Here is a 20,592-nt window from a genome sequence, read left to right on the forward strand (position 1 = left end):
GTTGGACGAATACAAGCCCAAACTGCTGAGCCTGTACAGAAGGAAGGGAGGAGCTGTTGGGAAGAAACTCGATGAGACCCTTGACAAATTGAACGAGGCATGAACTTACCACAGTTTAGCCATCAGTTTTGTTTAGTAGCAATCTGATGTCTATACTATACTTAATCTAATTTTTCATATTTTTACAGGACAACAGCATTGAATCTCGAAGAGAAGCAGTGATCAGAGGTCTCATTCTCTACGTTGGTGAAAAACCGGAGGAGTTATTCAAGGTCTACCAGGTAAAGAAAATATACCTCTGATGCTTGGATTTGAAGCCCTGCCTGTATGAAACACCATTGTTCGATCCAGCATCGTTGATGCCTTTGTGGAATCATCTATATATGTTTCTATTGCGGTATTTATTAAATCTTCATTCTTAAGAACAGATAAACAATTTTAACTTTCAGAAAATGTATACGATGCAGTGCTATGTACTATATTACACTTGAAGTTATGCACATATTTAAAATGTATTTATTTAACCTAACTTTATTTCCATGTGCTGTTGTTTAGGTCTTAAAAATCCTTTGCTTCAATTTCCTCATACCTGCAGATACCCTGTCTTATTCCGTCCTTTATATATTTCCCAGATTTGTGACGATAACGATGCTGCAGCTGTCCAAGAGGATATTTCTACATTTGTCCTCAACATCTTTGTGGTCTCCAAAGCCAGGGATGAAAGTCTTGCCAAGTCAACAGGAACAGCCATCGAGGGAGCAGAGGTTCTGTTTGGTATTTCTGATGTTGCACCTGCTTGTGCCTACCTGATGGGTCTTATGCATGCCATGGAACTTAGCTACACTAAAAAACTGAAATATACCTTTGAGGTATTCCAGATGATCCTGTTGGAGCTGGAGGATGCAAACCTAAAAATGTCGTCAAAGGTCCATGATCTCAAGGTCATCTTAAATGCCTAAAATTCAGTCAGACATCCTTACTGGCAGGTAGTTTTAGATTTTAGTTAGGTGAGTTTTTCTCTCATCTTAATTGCACAGTAGTTAGAATAACACTGCACTTTAAAAGGCACAGTTACCTAAAACTATTTGTTGTTTTGTCAGGTATAGACAATTGTTTTTTGCGATATTCTGATTTCTAAATTGCTAATACATTTCATTTACAATATCTGACCAAATTAGGTTTGAAACATTTTAAGGACTATTATTTGAAAACATGTTAGCTGTGCTGGTGGGGTTAACATGTTGTCTGCATAAGCGAACCATTTGCAAAATATTTGAAGCTAACCATAATGTCCATTCCTGTCACACACTGTTTAAACATGATAATCATGTGTGTGAGCCTGTTTTACGGCCTAGGGTTTTGATAACTTGCATTTCCAAACATCGTTGTCTTTAATATTCATATCTGTTATATTATGAGTATTACCCAGTTCTCATCTAGGTAAAGTCTAGGGATGGAAGTCAGTGATGTGTTCTGAATCTTTTGTTTCACAGCAGCATTTATTGGATTGTCTTTGGATTGGACTGAAGCACAAGATGTGCAGAGAATAAATCGTGACAACGTCATAATTTCATGGCTTGTTTAATAGCACCACCATGAAGCACAATTTAGTCATGTGTACAATACCTAAAAATGTGTAAATTCAAATATTGGGCAATGTTGATTGTGATTATTTCATAACTAATATAATTTTTTACCTAAAGGTAAGGCTTGATTTACTTAAAGAAATCGAGGCAACTTTTTGCATAAAAGGATTACGTAGAACAAGCAGTGCTGTTTTTTGTATCAGTTACTCAATTTATTGTATGTAATTTCCTTATTTTTAAGTAAATCTAACCTACAATTTTAAGTTAAGTCAATTTATTTTTGATAGTAAAGTCAACTTAATTTTACAAATAAATTTAAGTTGAATTAACTTTCCAAATTAAAGTTATCTTTAATTACAAAATTACGGTGACTTAACTTGATAAATTAAGTCAAGTTTAATTGAAAATTTTATTTGCTGCATAAAAAAAAATAAGTAATTCATACAAAAACCAGCATTGTTTGTTTTATGTAATAAATTAATGCAAATAGTTGCCTCGATTTTTTAAAAGTAGATTGGGCAGATTATTATTATCAGTGTATATTCTTCAGACGTTCATGCGGCGGCCTCTTCCTCGTTACCTCTATGCCTCCGAGCCTTTAAAAGTCAGCTCTAGACTCTACAGCAGTCAGCAGCTCCCAGAGTACACAGCAGTACCCGTCAGTCGAGCTCCATTCACCAGGTGAGCATTTTATGTTATTTTTATGATGTTTTTTTGCCCATAATTTCAACAAAAAAGGTAATATTTTAACATTTTAACATTTAAATTGCGCAATAAATACAATTGCCATACTTGTCTAGAAGGGAAGGGGAGATTGGTTTAACATTGTTCATCAATGAGGCACATCAAAGTGCTTTACATGAATATAGAAATGCATCTGGAGGATAAAGTCAATACAAAAAGCGAATAAATGCTAATGCTACAAAGGAATAAAATAGAAGAAACAGCCAAATAGGATATTGACACTTGAGGGCAAAAATAAGAATAGTCGGCAAGAAAACAGACACAGCAGAGAGAGAAACTGACCGCTGCTTCTTTTCATCTGCGGCTTGAAATTTGAAATATAAAATAAAAGTAACGATTTCCTTTAAAAGATTCAATAAACGTTTTGAATCCCTTAAACCTCTTTGTAACCTCTTTGTTTTGTTTATTTGAAAGATAAATTGAGGAATCAGAAATAAACATAAACACAAATGTTACCTGGACAGCTTGAACATACGTGTAATATTCTAAAATTGATAGCACCAAAATGTTATCATCTAGTGACGCATGAATATTAAAAACAACAAGCTGAAAGCTGCAATGTGGCACGCATGAACCTCTTCTTGTTGTTGGACACACTGTAGGATGAAGAAGAAGCTGATCATCGACGCCGACATCGGGGTGGACAACGCTCAGGCCCTCAAGGTGGCCATCGCGGACGATGTGGAAATCTTAGGGATCACCTGTTGCTACGGCAACACGCCCCTGGAGAACGTCCTCCACAACACGCTGCGGGTCCTGAAAGTCTTCGACGGGCTGGACGTGAGTTTGGGCTTCCAAACTACAGCACACAGGGCGTGGGGGAGAGTTGATGGCGGTTTAGGGGGAGCTTCATATCAGCAGTTGGGAGCTGGCATTGGGACAACGCATCCCTTTCACGAGCACAGTGTCCCCCCTCCTCCCCCTCAGATCCCAGTGTACTGCCGTGCCAGATGACGCGTTCATCACGGAGAGCGAGGAGGTGAGCGTCTGCAGCTGTGACGTCTTTGTTACGCGAAAGCGGCTCACTCAGGTGGTTAAAACGGAAAAGGTCTCGTGCCTCTGTGTCAGGTCGCAGTATCGGTGGAGCTGGAGGGGACATACACCCGAGGCATGATGGTGCTGGACTACATGGACCTGCTCAAGAAGAAACACAAGGCTGTGGTGATGAAGAAGGTGGACTTGGAGAAGTTCAAGCAAATGTGCATGGATTCACAGAAGTAGACGGACGCGGTCACATGATGAGGGCCCGACGTCGGTTCACCAGAATGAAAGCAGAACAAAGCAGTGTGTCAACAACATGGCCGAAGCATTCTTTGGCAGGGTTGCTTTTTTTTATTGTGTGCAAGCTAATCTTGAATCCACCAAGTAAACTCCCAGCTGGTCTTAATAAAAATAGTTTTCACACACAAAACAGGAATTTCTCTTTCTTTCTGCTCAAATAAGGGAGTGGCTTTGCAGAGCTGTTAAAAAATACAGAAATTTGATATGCTTAAAAAAATGAGCAAAAGAAAAAAATGTGGCCTGGTTGCATTTTAGGGTCTGAAACTAGAGACACTACTCAAGTGTCCTCGAGTGTCCTCTGAGAAATTGATCGGAACCAGAGACGCCCGATAACGTAATCAAAGCGCAATAAGCAATTAAACGTGGACTAAAACGAAAAAACCTTTCTTTAGTAGCAGGAGGAGACTAAACGCTGTTACACAAACTCAACAGATTAAGTTACTTCCCTCCGGCTTGATCTGGCCTGCTTGCTTTGAGTTAACAACAACCGACCTCAACTATGCTCCCATTGGCCCGTCCCACATCATGGCATGCAGTGTTACATAACCTCCCCTCTTTTGTTGTTTCCTGTATAAGACACACGGTGCAGCAGGGAGAAGTTCCACTCTTCGGCTGACGTTAGAAGAGGATCGAACTTGTTGCTGAAACCTTTCGCAGCTGGTAAGTTAATTCTCTTTTCTTTCAAACGCTGCACTGACGTGGTTTCTCACCACAGTTTGTCAACTGATCGCTAAAAACTGGATTGAGCAAAGATTGTTTTCGTTTTTTACCAGGAAGGTAATGAAGGTGTTTTGCCCACACAGTAGAGAAAAGGCGTTTCCACTCATGTGTCCTCCCCCGCCTTCCTCCTTCCCTTCAGGTCGAGATGAAGAAGAAGCTGATCCTCGACGTGGACACCGGGGTGGACGACGCTCAGGCCATCATGATGGCCCTCGCCGCCCCCAACGTGGAGATCCTGGGGATCACCTGCAGCCACGGCAACACGAAGCTGGACAACGCCTGCAGGAACACGCTGCGCGTGCTGAAAGCCTGCAACCGCCTGGATGTGAGGAAGGCGATGTGCAACAGGCGCATGATGTAACAAATGCCACATGCTTAACCTGTGACGCTCCTCAGATCCCGGTGTACCGCGGCTGTACGGCCCCATTGCTAGGCATCCAACGCCACGCGGGAGATTTCCACGGAAAGGACGGGCTGGGCGACGCCCCTGATCCTGACGCTCCGGGCCTGGAGCTGCTGCAGAAGAGGAGTGCTGCGCAGGCCTTAATTAAGATTGCCAACCAGCATCCTGGAGAGGTGGGGAGGAGAGGGTGGGACTATGTGACTGTTTTCCCCCAAAAATTGTATAATATACTAAATGTGTATATAGTGTGTGGTTATTTAAGGGGAGCCACAGGTGAAAATAGTAAAAACAAATGATGAAGCAGGGGATTCTTTTGTATTTATTAATTATTGCATTTCAAGCATAACAAGTTTTCTGACATTTTTAAATGTCAATGTTTAAATATGCAGAAGTGGTCATTATCTAATGCAACGTTTGGGGTGTATTTAGGAGAAATCAGACACAAACCTTTGTATCTATATTCAAACTATCCATGCATGCTGCATGTTCAAAAAAAAGGGGAACTGCAGTTGATGTTTCCTTCTCACCTGTTGCTGCACGCAGGTGAGCCTGGTTGCTACGGCGCCCCTCACCAACCTGGCCCTCGCTGCACAGCTGAACCCCTCCTTCCCCAAGAACCTGAAGGCGCTCTACATCATGGGAGGAAACATGGAATGTGGGTCGTCTGCGAGTTCGGATCGACCGTATATGTTTTTGTCTCCATACGGGATGATGATGGGAGATGTGTTCCGTGTGTGTGTGCTTGTGTGTGCGCGCAGCCAGGGGCAACACCACGGTGTGCGGGGAGTTCAACTTCGTGGCCGACCCCGAGGCGGCCTACATCGTGCTGGACCGCTTCACCTGCCCCACCCACATCGCCACCTGGGAGTTCAGCTGCAAAAACAGCCTGCCGTGGGTCTGTAACTTCCTCCACTCGATAGCAATCGCACAAAGCGTTGGTGTTGTAGACTCACTTCCTGTCTCCTCCCCCCTCTCTCAGTCTTTCTGCGACACCTGGTTGGCCCAGGACACCGACAAGGCCCGTTTCATGGAGAGGATCTCCCACCATACCAGAATGGCACGGCCGGCTCCTGTATTCACGCAAAACACACCTGTAAAAAAAAAAAAAAGAGGATAAAATGTAACTCGCGTGTCTCCTGTCTCGGTTGTCCCCCCGTAGATAGTCCAGACCGAGCGGTATCAAAAGGAGCTGGTGTCGGGACCCGGGTTCAACACCTGTGACACCTACGCTCTGGCTGCGGCCGTCGACGACGCGCTGGTGACGGAGAGCGAAGAGGTTTGAAGGACGCCGCTCTGTCGGTTTCAGCAGAAATGTCCCAGAGACGCCTCAACGAATCTTCTTGTCTTCCTCCCCGTCCAGGTGGCAGTGACGGTGGAGTTGGAAGGGAAGCACACCCGAGGCATGATGGTGCTGGACTACATGGACCTGCTGAAGAAGAAACACAAGGTCTTCGTCATGAAGAGCATCAACTTGGAGAAGTTCAAGCAGCTGTTGACGAACGCACTGAAATGATGCCGACGGCTCCTTCGAAAACGGCTCACGCCGAGGTGATGATTTGATTTTTTTACAGTTGATATTCCTGAAAACATTCCTGCTTTTGTATTGATTAGAAGTGGATCGATTGTTTGTCCATTAGAAATATTTGACCTTCTGTATTTGTCATTCTTCAACATTAGGGAGAAACTCTGAACGGAGGGCGTCTTTGCTGCTGACAAAAATCACTTATTCCAAATTTCCTGTCAAGTATCTTCTTTGTCTGGGTTTGTAATGAGTTCTGTTGAGCTACATTGTCTCATTTAAAGGAGTTTTTTCCATCCGTTATTGACAATGTAATTGATTTTTGAATGTTGTCAAATATAAAGACGTTAATTCATCCATATTTTGTGTGGCTGTGAATTCCTCAAGAAATCTTCGACCGTTTATAGGGTTATCTATGAATGAATTTACCTGCTAAGTAGTTTACTGCTTCTTTCACAAAATCAAAAATAAATAATATAGTACATGTAGCGTTTACAGTATTTTAAAGATTTCCTTAAAATATATGCAAAAATATGTATTTAAAGGGAATTGGTTGTTGTGTTTATAATAAATATGAAGACATCACAATATAAATCTAATGATGGCTTATAACAAAAGCTTGTTTGAGCTATGATGTCATACCACATGCGTCTGGAACATGAACCATCCACACTCGACTAGATCACGACTCTAGTCGAGTTCTTGCTCCGAAATGGTGGAACGAGCTCTCTGATGACACCAGGACCGCAGAGCGCCTTCACATCTTCCGCCACAAACTAAAGACACACCTCTTCAGACTCAACCTCGACTTACTAACAAATTCTAGCACTTAAATTGTACTTGTAACGCCACTTATCTATAGAAAATTGTGAATTGGCTTATTTGATGAAATTGCACTTTGTTTCTTGCTCTTCTGCGTTTGTATCCCTATGGTTGAATGCACTTATTGTAAATCGCGTTGGAAAAAAGCGTCAGGTAAATGTAATATAATGTAATGTAACCAAAGGCATCGACATCTTCTGATCTTCTAAAACTAAAACGGAGTCAAACCAAGTTAGTAAAACCTTTTATTGGAAGTCCTTTGGAATGTACACTTTAAGAAAAAACAAAGGGGAAAAAAAGTGTCCATCCCATGTTCCTCCCCCTTTTGTCTATTCAATAAACAGGGTTATTTTTTTTAGGAAAACTCAAAGAAAACAAAGCAAATGTTTCCCCCTCAGAAACAATCGTCTGTGGATATATTACAACCTGCCGGGAATATTTACAAATCATACAAAAAGAACAACAATAAAAGCTGTATCTCCTGTTTCTGAAACTGTAGTCCAAACACATCACTGTTCACTGACTTCGGAGCTCAACATGAGAGCCAAACAGAAAATGAACAGAGACCACCAGCAGTCGACCAGCTCGGCGTCCCAGCTCACGCGGTGTCCACCAGAGTCCTTCACATCCAGATGTTGACAGGGTGGGGGCGGGGGGGGAGCTGGAAAGCGTGAGGCCTGGGAGCCGACTAGTGTCCAACCTCGGAGACAGGGCGGTCCTACTGGACTCTGAACTTGTAAAACCAGCAGAGGCCCTTAGTGAAGTTCCAGCCCAGCGAGACGGAGAGGACATAAACGAGTACGAGCAGAGCGAACGGGTAGAGCAGCACCACCGTGTTCTTCAGGAAAGGTAGAGCTGCGTATGGAAACACACGAGGAAGACATCAGCGGACACATCTATAAAGTCACATTACAAAGTACACCACATTCCTACTCCTTTGTAGGCAACCAGCGGCTGCTTTACTCCTACATGGAAAAAACCACTCCACCCAATAAAACGCCCAATCCCTCCCATCCCAAACATCCACAGGGATGACGGCTCTGTTTGATGTCCTTCCACAAGCTTTGGCAGGAAATACATCTCAACTCTGTAATCTCGGTGATGAAAGGCAGTAAAACACAGACACGGTGGAATTGGAATGTTATTTTGATCCAGTTTTTACCAATTACTTTCTCAATTAATTTAGATGAAAAAAAGTCTGATAAAGGTCAAATAAATGGAAATCCAAACTTCAACTTCAAGCGGGGTTTTTTGTTGTTTTTTTATTAATGGTGTACAGCCTGTCCTTTTTGAAAAATGAGTTTATTTATCAGTAATAAAAAAGAAGACAATTAATTGACTGTCTATTCATAGACCAATTAATTTAAGCTGCGAATAGATGTGTGTAATAAATGCAAACGTCTGTTTAGTATCGGTTATTGTAAAGGAGAGAACAGTCCGACCCTTTCTGGACCATCTAATATTGGTTCATTTCAGTGGAAATTAAATGATTCTACTTACCATTGTAACCTAAGAACGTGATGTAGAGATAATAACCAATGGCGATAAGCCACAGAGTGTTCCCAACAAAGCATCCCACGAACCAGTCTGAGTTTATTACTACAATATCTGAAACACACAAAACAACCCGTAAGTTGAAACGCACTAAAGACCATTTAATGCCTCGGATCGGCCGATGTAATTTCAGACACATTGAAATAACTGCCAAAAAGCGTCACGCTACTCACGGTTAATGAAGAAGAGCTGCAGAAAATGCAGGATGACTAGAAGAGGGTAGAAGGCATTAAGGTGAACATCAAATGCGTAGCCCCACTCCACATCGAAGTTTCTGCTGGGTTGTTTCAAGAGGTACTTGTTGCTGATAACCCTGAAAAGAAGGCCAAATAAATCTTATTTCAAATGCAGAAAGGAGAAAGCTTCACAAATGGCGTACACACAAAAACATGACCTGCGATTACTCAACCAGGCGAACCCACGACTCACCACATGAGGGTTGATATGAGAAGTCCGACTCCTATGCAGTCAACAAAGACCACCCACAGCAGCAGCTTCAGAGTCTCCAGGACTCCCATGTCCAGCACCAGGCCAAATCCTACTGTCGACACTGCAGAGGAATAGAGGAAGCGCTTGCTCACCAGAGCACAGTGACAACAGCCGGTTCTAACATTTCCCCGATTGCGCACTCACCGCAGAGCCAGATGCCGAGCAGGACCAGGAAAGCTGGGTCGTCCCTGGCCCACTGGTCCTTGGTCTGTTTCCGGTAGTGAAAGTTGCGGTAGACTCTCTGCGGGGACGTGAACAAGTAAAGCATTTGCCACACGGCAAAGTCAAAGTCCATCTGTCCCAAATGGAGCAGCCGTCTCAAGTACTTGTAGCGCTTGAAGCCCGCCGTGTGACGCGCGTTGTCGGCAGAACCGAGGGCGCCGTTGCTGTTTGGTGAGGTGGTCGGCAACATGGTGCTGAGAGTCACATGAAAAAGGGAAAAGAAGCAAAACCGTGGAACATTAGGGAAAGAAGAAAGAAATGCAGATGAACTAATAGAACTAAACCAATTCCCCACTCTATTATATCAACATTTTGGAGTTAAAATGCTCCATTTTAGAACCTGAAGTCTGCGTTTTTTGTTTGCCATGGATATTGTCACACAGACAATTATGAAGCCACAGTATGTATGTATATCATTAAGGACAAGATAATATTTAAGCGATTACAGGGAGTTTTTACACTTAAAAGTGTATCATATCTGATTTCTCGGGTATGTACGGCTTTACACGGGTGATTTAGAAAAAAAGGTGTCTAGAAAAAAGAAAAGCTTTTTATAGCTTTTATAATGCTGCTATGAGGGACTTTACCAAATCAGGACTCACCCAATAGTGAGCGTAGTGCGCCCTTGCTGAGCTGACATGATGCTTTTAAACAGGGAGCTAACAAAAACATACAGTTTTGTATCCTGATAAATGATTTACAATAATCTATTATCACATAACAGCTTCGAACGTTGTTTTTCAAACTGCACAGAAACAGAGGATGCTATAGCTACCCTGTGCTATATATGATTAAAGTTACATTGAATGTCATAATTGTACATCTTATTCTAAATAAACCAAACACACTGTTACTGCGCAGTATGCATTGTACCCACAACAAGCAGCGACATATTCACGTTGTGTTTGCTAATAGTCAATGTTAGCTTGCTGCTAACGTTAACTAGTTTAATAAGCTGGGAAGGCCTGATCATTCGTATCTGTAAAATACTTGGTAATCGCCGTAGTAAGTCTTTAATTAGCTAAACAGCTAGATGTATTTACTGTGAATAATATTCACCTGTTTATGCTGCACTCCTTAACAGGAGAAAGCCCCAACTCGTTTATGTAGCTGTTTGTTGACGCTTCCTGAACCGTCGCGAAAATGAACACGTAGATACTTCCGGTGTCCATCGGTGCATCCTGGGAAATGTAGTAAAGAAAAGTGAGGATCTCCTTCAGTACAAAATAAAAGGTGATCTCCTTCAGTGATATAATACTCTACATGGTTTTAACTAAAAAAAACATGACCGAAGGTAAAAAAAAACGTATAAGATCTGGTTAGTTTAGAACGTGATGATATAATCATTTTATTGCGACGGTTTCACGCCGCAGTCTAAACGGAAGTGGGCTTCTATGCTACATCCGCTAATTTCCCATAGCTATTTGACTGGTAGTAAAACTGATATCGCCGCTGTTCTGGTCAAGAAGGCCAAATAGCGAAAGGTAAGAATAATAATACCTTCATGCGCTTATTAACGTTTACGCCTATTTGTTATTTAATTGCAAAACCCAGAGTAGGGGAATGTGTTTGACCTTTTTGTCCACTCTAACCCTCTTACAACATTGCAATGCCCGTGTCCTTGAGTGGTTCTCTTAGCTAACGCGGTTAGCCTGCAAGCAACGGCTCTGCATCGGGGGTCCATGTTACGTGATTCTTCTCCTCTCCACGTAGCTGATAAATCGTATATAAAAGTGCCCGACGTGTGTTTATGGCAATATGTTTCCAAATGTCTGGTTTTCGTCTCCTAAAACATGTTAACTCCACGTTTTAGTGACAGCATCGCTTGTTGTTGTTGACAATGACAACTATCTAGTTAGCTGGCAGTCTTTTCACTCAAACATTAAAGTAACGTTTTAGACTCTAATCTTAAAATAATACATTAATTAAATCTCCCAATTTCTAATTTGGGAAACTGGAGCATGAAAATGTATTTTTTCTTAGAATTCAAGACTAGAATTAATTGAATCTTAACACCACATGCAACAAAATGTTAAAACTTTCTGCTTGTATCTACACCCAAACGCACTGCACTACAACGTTAAGAGTAAATATTTATGTTTTATGTAAACCTGCAGCTACATAAGAACATGTAACGTTATCATGTATTGCTCTTCTGATTTTGCATACTGCTCATTTTCATCATTTATTTTACCTCTTTATTAATATATAGAGATTTCGTTGAAACAGAAAAGGTATACTGGATCCCAGACATTTAGTCTTTAATTTGCCTTGTAGGAAAAAAGGGGTACAGGCAAACCCCGACAAACCTTTTTAGGATTGTATACTTGACAGCATGACCACAAGAATCTGGCACACATGTTTTCTTTCTTATAAACAAACAAACAGGCAGCATTTCACAGTTGTACATCAACAGAAATTTGATCTGCAATAAAAATACTCCTAATATCAGAGTAAAGTTTGCTCATATGTTAACAGCTTTTGTTTTTGTCTCACAGAGTCATGTTGCGGCTGCCACACGTCGGCCGGGCTTTAGCCGGAGCTGCTAAGAGCAGCCTGGCTGCCCCAAACACCCGTAAGACTCATTTCTGTGTGTTCATGAGAAAGAAAGAAAAAACATTCACTGTTCAATCTAAAAATACATTTGACCTTTTTGTATTCTTACTTGCAGTGCGTACTCCAGCGCGTGCTGCCAGCAACATGGTGGAGGTGTTTATAGACGGGAAACCACTGGAGGTGGAGCCGGGAACTACTGTGCTGCAGGTAAGACAAATGATTTTACTGCAAACGTCGTCCTTTCGTCTAGTTTGTGTGTCGGTATGTGAAGTTACCAACGGGCACTACTTAGTGGTGACTGTTTTGTCCTGATCCATCTTTGTCCTTTTTAAATGTGGACCCGAGCCTGCTTTGTGATTTTCCAATTCTTGTATACTCAATTTGATTTCTGTAAGAATTTCCTGCCTCATCTTCAGTGGTTCTTTTCCCCATCAGGCCTGCGAGAAGGCAGGAATCCAGATCCCCAGGTTCTGCTACCACGAGCGCCTCTCAGTGGCGGGAAACTGCCGCATGTGTCTGGTGGAGATCGAGAAAGCTCCAAAGGTAAACAACTGCATCCGATTGGTCACCAGGCAGAACACTCGGTAGCCATTTGGCCGAAAATGTATTAAATTGAATTACATTTTGAGTTTTAAACATCAGACAAGACGAGTATAGCTGTAAATTCTCGCGTGACTCCCGTCGTACTGATGTGTATCTGTGCGCACACTCCGCAGCCGGTAGCCGCCTGTGCCATGCCCGTCATGAAGGGCTGGAACATCCTCACCAACTCAGAGAAGACACGCAAGGCCAGGTACAAACTAAAATATTTCCATATGATTAAAACAAAGAAAACAATTGCAACTTGCTTGATGAACGCGTGTGTCATCAGAGAGGGAGTGATGGAGTTCCTGCTGGCCAACCACCCGCTGGACTGCCCCATTTGTGATCAGGGGGGAGAGTGTGACCTACAGGTAGGTCTAAACTATAAAATACGTCTAAATGAATACTCGGGACTTAACCTTCATTCTAAGACCTACCAAACTACCGTTCCCACTGTTTTCTGAAGCGTTGACGCTCCTGCCTTCTCAGGATCAGTCCATGCAGTTTGGTTCAGACCGCAGTCGTTTCACTGAGGGAAAGCGAGCGGTGGAGGACAAGAACATCGGGCCGCTCATCAAAACCATCATGACCCGCTGCATCCAGTGCACACGCTGCGTCCGGTAAGAGCGCCAGAAACATCTCCAGGAGGAGCCTCCTGTTTCCAATGGCTGCTACTGTCCTTTTTAAATTGCGTATTGCGTGAGGCCTTTTAACAGCACGTCCATGCGTTCCTGTGTTCTTGTTTTTTCTCGCAGTTTCGCCAGTGAGATCGCAGGCGTCGAAGACCTGGGAACAACAGGAAGAGGGAACAACCTGCAGATCGGTACGTACGTGGAGAAGATGTTCATGTCAGAGCTGTCGGGCAACGTTATCGACGTCTGTCCCGTCGGAGCGCTCACCTCCAAACCCTACGCCTTCACCGCGCGACCATGGGAGACCAGGTGGGACCGTTACTACCGCCTACGTGTAATGTTCATTGCGTCCAGACGTACGGGTTTCTTTAACTTCCCCTCGTGCTATTTCCGCAGGAAAACCGAGTCGATCGACGTGCTGGATGCCGTGGGCAGCAACATCCTGGTGAGCACGAGAGGAGGGGAGGTGATGAGAGTGATGCCCAGGCTGCACGAAGACGTCAACGAAGAATGGATCTCTGACAAGACCAGGTGAGACGAAGACCGCGTAAGCTTTACCTCCTCCCTCGCGGGAAAACGTTGTCCGTGAAATAAATACTAGACCCCCAAACGTGTGTTCTCAGGTTTGCCTACGACGGTTTGAAGAGGCAGAGGTTGACCCAACCAATGGTGAAGAACGATTCAGGTCAGCTGACCCCGAGCACCTGGGAGGACGCTCTTTCTCGTGTCGCTGGAGCAGTAAGTGTCGTCGTCTTCTCCTTTGAGTCTTCCTGTGTATTTCCTCTGGTCCATGCCTTGTGCTTCACGCTTCCCATTGTGGTGTCTGCGCAGCTCCAGAGCGTCCAGGGCAGCGAGGTGGCGGCCATCGTCGGGGGGATGGCGGACGCCGAAGCTCTGGTGTCCCTCAAAGACCTCCTCAACAGACTCGACTCGGAAAACCTCTGCACCGAGGAGGTCTTCCCCATGTCGGGGGCGGGGTGAGACGCGGTGGCACGAAGCGACGAAGTACTCTGCTTTCGGAGCTCCCCGCCGTCCTCCTTCAACTCCTTTTCTCTCCGTCTCCCCCGCAGCACCGACCTGCGCTCCAACTACCTGCTGAACTCCCGCATCGCCGGCATCGAGGACTGCGACCTGCTGCTGCTCGTTGGAACCAACCCGCGCTACGAAGCCCCGCTGTTCAACGCCCGCATCCGCAAGAGGTGTGAACTCCGTTGTTGTTTTAGTTCTTTTGCTTTTTTTTTCTGGAGTAAATCAAGTAACCGCTGTTTTGTTTTTTTTCCGTCCTCGTGTCAGTTGGCTTCACAATGAGCTGCGCGTCGCCATGGTGGGTCACAACGTCGATCTGAGTTTCGTCTACGACCACCTGGGAGAGGAGACCTCGGTGCTGAAGGAGCTGGCGGACGGCACGCACCCCTTCTGCCAGGTAACGAGCTGGGACGCCATCTTCCGACTTGGAGCACCTCCAGAGGGAGCTTTGATTTCCGATTTGGGACGATTCTCTCTTCTTTTTTATTCTTCTGGCGGCTTTCACCTAAAACGTTCTCCCCCCCCCCCCCCCGGCCCGCCTGCAGGTCTTGTCAGCAGCCAAGCGCCCGGTAGTGGTCGTCGGTAGCAGCGCCTTGCAGAGAGAAGACGGAGCCGCCATACTGAGAACCGTCTCCACCATTGCACAGAACGCCAGAACCAGCAGCGGCGTGGAGGAGGGGTGGAAAGTCCTCAATGTCCTGCACAGGTACAACTAGACGCCAACGGGTTTTCATCTCGGTTTGTGTGTAAACTTTGGGTTTAAAAGTTGCCACGCTGCTATTGGTGAGGCACCTGCTCATACTTTTGTGTGTCTGTGTGGGAGCAGAGTGGCCAGTCAGGTGGCTGCGTTGGACCTGGGCTACAAGGCCGGAGTCGACGCCATCAGGGCGAACCCGCCCAAAGTGCTGTTCCTGCTGGGGGCCGACGCCGGCTGCATCACCAGAGCCGACCTGCCCAAGGACAGCTTCATCGTCTACCAGGGTACACGCGCGCGCCCACACACGCACGCACACACAGCGGGAACCGTGAGAGTGCGACTACATCAAAGGATCATTTCTAAACCCCTCCAGGTCACCACGGCGATGTAGGAGCGCCAATGGCGGACATCGTACTCCCCGGCGCCGCGTACACGGAGAAAAACGGCACGTACGTCAACACAGAGGGCCGGAGTCAGCACACGCGGGTGGCGGTCACCCCTCCCGGGATGGCCAGAGAGGACTGGAAGATCATCAGGGCCCTATCTGAAGTACGCAGGACGCCAGTTTCAAACCGAAGGGGTTGCGGGGTTTTTTTTGTTTTTTTTAAAGTCATGTCTCTGCTTGTCGTCCAGCTGGCGGGCGCGCCGCTGCCCTACGACTCCCTGGAGGAGGTCCGATCCAGGCTGGCCGAGGTGTCTCCCAACCTGGTGCGCTACGATGACGTGGAGGAGGCGAACTACTTCAAACAGGCCAACGAGCTCGCTCAGGTGCGCGCGGAAGTCACGCCGTCTATAAGTGGCCCGGTGTGGGGGGGGGAGAGCGGGGGATTAATCCGTGTCCGGTTTTGTTTTGCAGTTGGTGAAGCAGGACCTCGTGGCCACTCCTCTGGTGCCGCCTCAGCTGACGGCAGCGGACTTCTACATGACGGGTGAGCATTAACAAAAAGGGTGCATGCAAGAATTTTTTTTTAAAAGTGGATGACGCCCTAATTCCCTCCCCCCTCCCAGACTCTATCAGCAGGGCCTCCCAGACGATGGCCAAATGCGTCAAAGCCGTGACGGAGGGCGCCGCCGCTGTGGACGAGCCGTCGGTCTGCTAAGCGCCGCTCAAACATGCCCACTTCTCCAACGAACTCCGTGTCGCTCCTTAATTTAAAGTTGTCCTGGATGCTTGTTCTACACTATTCATAGTCGTCGAGCTTTGTCGTGGAAACAAAGCGTATTAAAAAAAATAGAAATGTATGAAATATGAATAAAATCTTACAAATGTCTTTAACCCGAGTTTGAGTGGTCTTTGTTTACGGTATTTTTGGTTCCACATCAGGTCGTCGTATAACGGCTTTTATCCGTCCATCGGGAATACGAACGTCGTCGTTAGACATTTTTTCCGTATGACATCATTCTAGTGTAATCGTGTGTTTCAGGACAGTGTCCCGCACATTAAAACGTCATATTTTATTCTTTAAAAAACATATTTATTACTAAATCTTCCAGGCAGCGTTTGCCAGATACTCTTGGAAAATATGCTCAAATCTGGCTTCTGAATGCGGCCTTTGCGGAATCCAGAGGTCTGTAAATAATTCCCACATTGACTAGCTGTTTGCTTCTGCTCCGTGTTTCTTGCGGAGCACACAGTGCAGAGAGTTACGTGGCAGCATCGATCATTAATAAAAGTTGTACTTCATTTTTGGGGAAATTCCATTTTGTGACGAGAGTTTGATGAGAGGATTGACGCCGCGCAAGGGGCATGTTTTCAAAATGCGAAATGAGTCCCCTTTAAAAACTTTGAGCAAGATACACAACCTGCTTTTGTTCAAGTAAACAACTTAAACATTGCCCCCCCCACCTAAAAAAAGAAGAGCTTAGAGGTGTTGTGAATAGATCCAGAAAGGGGCATCGGAGGGGTTGGACCATTTCATCCAGACGGATGGCTTTTGTCATCAACTTCTCCCAAAGAGAGAGAGAGAGAGAGAGCTTATAACCAAACAGAAGCAGAGAGCGAGCGCAGTGCCATCTCGTCACTGCTCAGTACCCACAACACGGTGAGTTCATTACCTTACACCTCTCCATATCTGGACATTATTTCTACACACTGGTCAGTATTATTGCCGCTAGTACTTCCACCTTTTCAGCAATGCCCTTTTCTCTCTTTTTTTGCAGATATTGTCACGTGAAGTCTTTTTTTTTTTTTTTTTTAGCTGCACGTAGTTTTGTATTTTGACTCAAAACTCCAAACTGATCCCGTCTGAAGGGTTTGGTTAATGAGGGGGACGGGCGGCAGATTGACACACTGGACCCAACAGGAAGATGGTTCCAGTTAAACTCCTCATCCTGGGAGCTCGTAACACTGGAAAAACAGGTAAATCACAGACTTCAACACGTTCACAAGTTTTGGATGATGTGACAATCGCTTAGGTCAAACATAAGGGTCAAAGTTTTCCCTCGGTTTGGCAAATGAAAGAGGTTAAGTTTAGGGTTGAATCACGGTCACGGTCTAAAAGCTTTTGCCTAAATATGGAAAGTTAGCGCATGTCTGACGATTAACCCGCCACCTCCGTCTCCTGGCTTCTGTCAAACTTTCCCATGGGGAGAAAAATAGATCATGCATGAGTCACGATTTGACTATAATATATATATATATACATAGAAGATTGAGTAGGCCGTAACCTTATTTAAAAAAGGTTGTGGATTTTAATCTTATCCACAATAGACTATTATAATATTCACTCCTTTGAATCAATGCTTTGTTCATCCGTGAAGGCTCAAATAAAACAGACCTAAAATAACCTTCTGGTGTGATGCCAAGAGGAAACACAGAGATCCCTCAAACGAGCCGTCCAGACTCCATCCAGCCAAACAGAGAAAGAACTCCTGGTCTGTTTAAACAAGGCGGGTGGAGTGAGGAAGAGGATGCAGATCAGAGGCAAACCTGCGTGTGTGTGTGTGTGTGTGTTCACTGTGTGCGTCTGCCAGGTCACTCTTGTTTGTGTCTGTCTTGTGTCTCCAGCGCTGTGTGTCCGCTTCATTACCAAGCGCTTCATCGGTGAATACGACCACAAGAAGGGTAAATATGTGCGTAAACGTTGCTTGACACGGAGGAAGTCCACGCGCTGCTTTCAAGTCAAACGTGGCCGTGTTTCCCCTCAGAGGTGACCTACAGGTGCAGCCGGGCGCTGGACCACGAGGCTGTCGATCTGGAGATTTTGGATGTCGCCTGTAAGGTGCGTGTAGAAAGCGACGAGGCCCATTTGCCAAAAAGAAATGTGGCGCGAGGCCTCGCTCGGTCGGGTGTCTCTGCGGCACGGCGTTTCTGACCCGTTGCTCTCCTCCAGGAGGACGCCGCGGCGTCCCTGGAGTCCTCCATCCGCTGGGCGGACGGCTTCCTGCTGCTCTACTCCATCACCCAACGCCTCAGCTTCCTGGACGTGCCACGACTCAAGAAGCTCGTCGAGCACGCCAAGCAGAGCCTGGGTACGCCGCCGTGCCACCGCCACCCGGCAAAAACCCCGGAATCTAAGCAGCAGGGTGATCTCAGGAGGAGCAACAAGCTCAATTTGTGTGTTTGCCCTGAAAGTCCGGGCGAAGCTCTAACTCTGGCTGACATCTGTCTATTGTCACCTTCACACACACACACACACACACACACACACACACACGCGTGTAGTCCATGTATGGTGGGTCGCACTGGGATCTGTCGGTGATCCCTGCATGCCATAACATCCTCCTGCTGGTTTATTGTCACCTCATTGTTTGTTTGTGTTCGTGCGTGTGTGTGTGTGTGTGTGTGTGTGTGTGTGTGTGGGGGGGGGTCAGTTGTACCTACAGTGCTCGTAGCCAATAAGGCGGACCTGGAAATCGGCAGGGAGGTGACAACAGAGGAAGGACAGAGACTGGCCAAGGAGTTGAGGTTTGTGTTTGCAATTTAAAAATATATATAATTGCTTTCATTTAAAATTGAAGAACAGAATCGATATTTGTCCACCTGTTTGTTTTGTTTTGTTTTAATATGAAATGTTGTTTTCATATCGCTACCAAACATTCACACAAAACTGAATATTGAGATGGATTAATGAGTGTGAGCATGTGGATCCAATTACACTGTGTGTGTGTGTGTGTGTGTGTGTGTGTGTGTGTGTGTGTGTGTGTGTAGGTGCGGTTTCAGAGAGCTGTCCGTCGCAGAAGCTGTTTTAGCGGTGGAAGCAGCCGTGTTTCAGCTCATCAGGTTAAAAAAAAAAAAAGTATCATGTAAATAACATGATAATATGTGTTAAATAATCTGTCTCTATGTGTTCGCATGTTGAGTGTAATTCATTGATTGCGTTATTATTATCAGTATTGAATTTATCCGTACAGATAAACGGTCCAATGGGAGACACTTTATATGTTTTGTGTTATTGTCTCCGTCAGGCTGGTCCTGGACCAGCAGCGTCCTCTGCCGGACCGCCGCTCCTACATGCTGACGGTGCGCCACGCTCTGACCAGGAAACTGACCCGATCCAAGACCATGCAGTGGTGACCAAACAGACGGCTCGCCCCGTGGAACATCTGTGGAAGGGATTCATCACGGCCTCCACAAGGATGGAGGTGAAACGTATTGAGCTGCCGTTGTTCGAGGCTTCTCCTTTAGAGTCTTTGTGTATCACTGATGATTTGGCAGAACACAAAACAAAAGCATATGGGACCGACTAAAGTTTGCAGTTTTGGGTGATTTAGGTATTAAATCAGCTCGTCCTCAATAAAAGCCCGGATGAGACTTCAGGCAGTTTATCAGAGGAGAAAAACTGCTTCTTTTTTGTGGGGACAAACAGAAAACACCATCTGAATGTGTATTTAGGCCACGTAACGTTTGCATGGCCTAAATACACATTCAGATGGTGTTTCCTTTCAAACCGATTTATTTTAGAAGACAGAAACATTTGTGCAGTGTGGGGAAAGCCATGTACACATAGATACAGGTTTCTCTCATCACAGGCTGATTAAGCAGCTGCACTCACTCACAGACACACACACACACACACACACACACACACACACACACACACACTGAGAGCTGCTATTTACACGTCACATGGACTTCTGGCCGGATGCCTCCACGCGAGATGTTGTTTTGTTCTCCAGTAGAGGGCGCCGCTGTCTTTTCTGCCAGTGCAGACTCGTCGCAGCACCGATTAAAAGGTACTTTACTACCTTTGTCTGGTTTTGGAGTCAACTGACCCGCAATCTGTGGGATCCAAAATCATCCCAGAAGAATACATGCCGTCACAGCAGCAGACTGAGCCCCTTTCTTTAAATGATATAAGGAATTAGCAATGGGTGTAATGTTTGGGTGGTCATGTAGTCGACTTTGTGCAAAAGAAGACAATAATCCAACCCGAGGATAAACCAGATATAACTCTGTGAATAAAACCGTTGTCATAAAAGTGTGTCGATGATTTAACTGTGTGTAAAGAATGAGGCTGTCTTTGATTACAGTCTTGGCTTTATTCTACTGTGTCGCCCATCATTTATTTCTCTCTCTCTCTTTGTCCTCATCGCTCCTTCTGAACTTCTGAACTTTATGATCAGAACAGGACAAAGAAGGTAAAAAAGCAACAAAGAGAATAAAGAAAGGGATCAAAGCGTCTCTGGCCTCTTGTCTGCAACGAGCCGAGAGAGAAAGAGAGCAGCTCAGTCTGACTCCTCTGTTTATACCCACTGGCTGCCACTTGCATTATGGGAAAATTGACTGTGTGCCTTCTCCCACTGTGCAACCCCACAAC

At 45.2% G+C, this 20,592-nt stretch overlaps 4 protein-coding genes across 5 annotated transcripts; 3 read left to right on the forward strand and 1 right to left on the reverse strand.

The window, feature by feature from the left end:
• Positions 1–1,601: 1,601 nt before the first annotated feature.
• On the forward strand, positions 1,602–6,612 carry LOC120818894 (nucleoside hydrolase). The gene is made up of 9 exons (XM_040175772.2): positions 1,602–4,271; positions 4,471–4,656; positions 4,728–4,907; positions 5,278–5,389; positions 5,493–5,629; positions 5,714–5,791; positions 5,894–6,010; positions 6,095–6,282; positions 6,412–6,612. Exons 2-8 carry the CDS (start codon positions 4,477–4,479, stop codon positions 6,245–6,247), a joined length of 957 nt encoding a protein of 318 aa, XP_040031706.2. The 5' UTR covers positions 1,602–4,271; positions 4,471–4,476; the 3' UTR covers positions 6,248–6,282; positions 6,412–6,612.
• A 695-nt stretch (positions 6,613–7,307) lies between these two features.
• unc50 (unc-50 homolog (C. elegans)) lies at positions 7,308–10,657 on the reverse strand. The gene is made up of 6 exons (XM_040175784.2): positions 10,400–10,657; positions 9,263–9,534; positions 9,059–9,179; positions 8,803–8,942; positions 8,576–8,683; positions 7,308–7,930 (listed from the first exon to the last, which is right to left on the reverse strand). Exons 1-6 carry the CDS (start codon positions 10,510–10,512, stop codon positions 7,794–7,796), a joined length of 891 nt encoding a protein of 296 aa, XP_040031718.1. The 5' UTR covers positions 10,513–10,657; the 3' UTR covers positions 7,308–7,793.
• Positions 10,533–16,109, forward strand: ndufs1 (NADH:ubiquinone oxidoreductase core subunit S1). 2 transcript variants are annotated; one of them, XM_040175759.2, is made up of 19 exons: positions 10,533–10,824; positions 11,839–11,915; positions 12,012–12,103; positions 12,332–12,439; positions 12,613–12,689; positions 12,768–12,849; positions 12,968–13,098; positions 13,234–13,419; positions 13,507–13,641; positions 13,734–13,848; positions 13,942–14,087; positions 14,181–14,309; positions 14,404–14,533; positions 14,682–14,842; positions 14,963–15,117; positions 15,207–15,382; positions 15,467–15,601; positions 15,690–15,762; positions 15,842–16,109. In XM_040175759.2, the coding sequence occupies exons 2-19, from the start codon at positions 11,843–11,845 to the stop codon at positions 15,931–15,933; spliced, it is 2,196 nt and encodes a 731-aa protein (XP_040031693.2). In that variant the 5' UTR covers positions 10,533–10,824; positions 11,839–11,842; the 3' UTR covers positions 15,934–16,109. The 2 variants fall into 2 exon arrangements, with proteins under 2 accessions (XP_040031693.2, XP_077955963.1); XM_078099837.1 differs by having other exon boundaries at positions 15,207–15,601.
• A 627-nt stretch (positions 16,110–16,736) lies between these two features.
• Positions 16,737–20,316, forward strand: LOC120818906 (ras-related and estrogen-regulated growth inhibitor). Its single transcript, XM_078099854.1, has 8 exons — positions 16,737–16,875; positions 16,994–17,192; positions 17,841–17,897; positions 17,981–18,054; positions 18,166–18,304; positions 18,647–18,740; positions 18,984–19,055; positions 19,241–20,316. Exons 2-8 carry the CDS (start codon positions 17,141–17,143, stop codon positions 19,347–19,349), a joined length of 597 nt encoding a protein of 198 aa, XP_077955980.1. The 5' UTR covers positions 16,737–16,875; positions 16,994–17,140; the 3' UTR covers positions 19,350–20,316.
• Positions 20,317–20,592: the final 276 nt, after the last annotated feature.

This window comes from Gasterosteus aculeatus, chromosome 1 (assembly GCF_964276395.1).
Source record: "Gasterosteus aculeatus chromosome 1, fGasAcu3.hap1.1, whole genome shotgun sequence".
In the NCBI taxonomy this organism is placed as follows: domain Eukaryota; kingdom Metazoa; phylum Chordata; class Actinopteri; order Perciformes; family Gasterosteidae; genus Gasterosteus; species Gasterosteus aculeatus.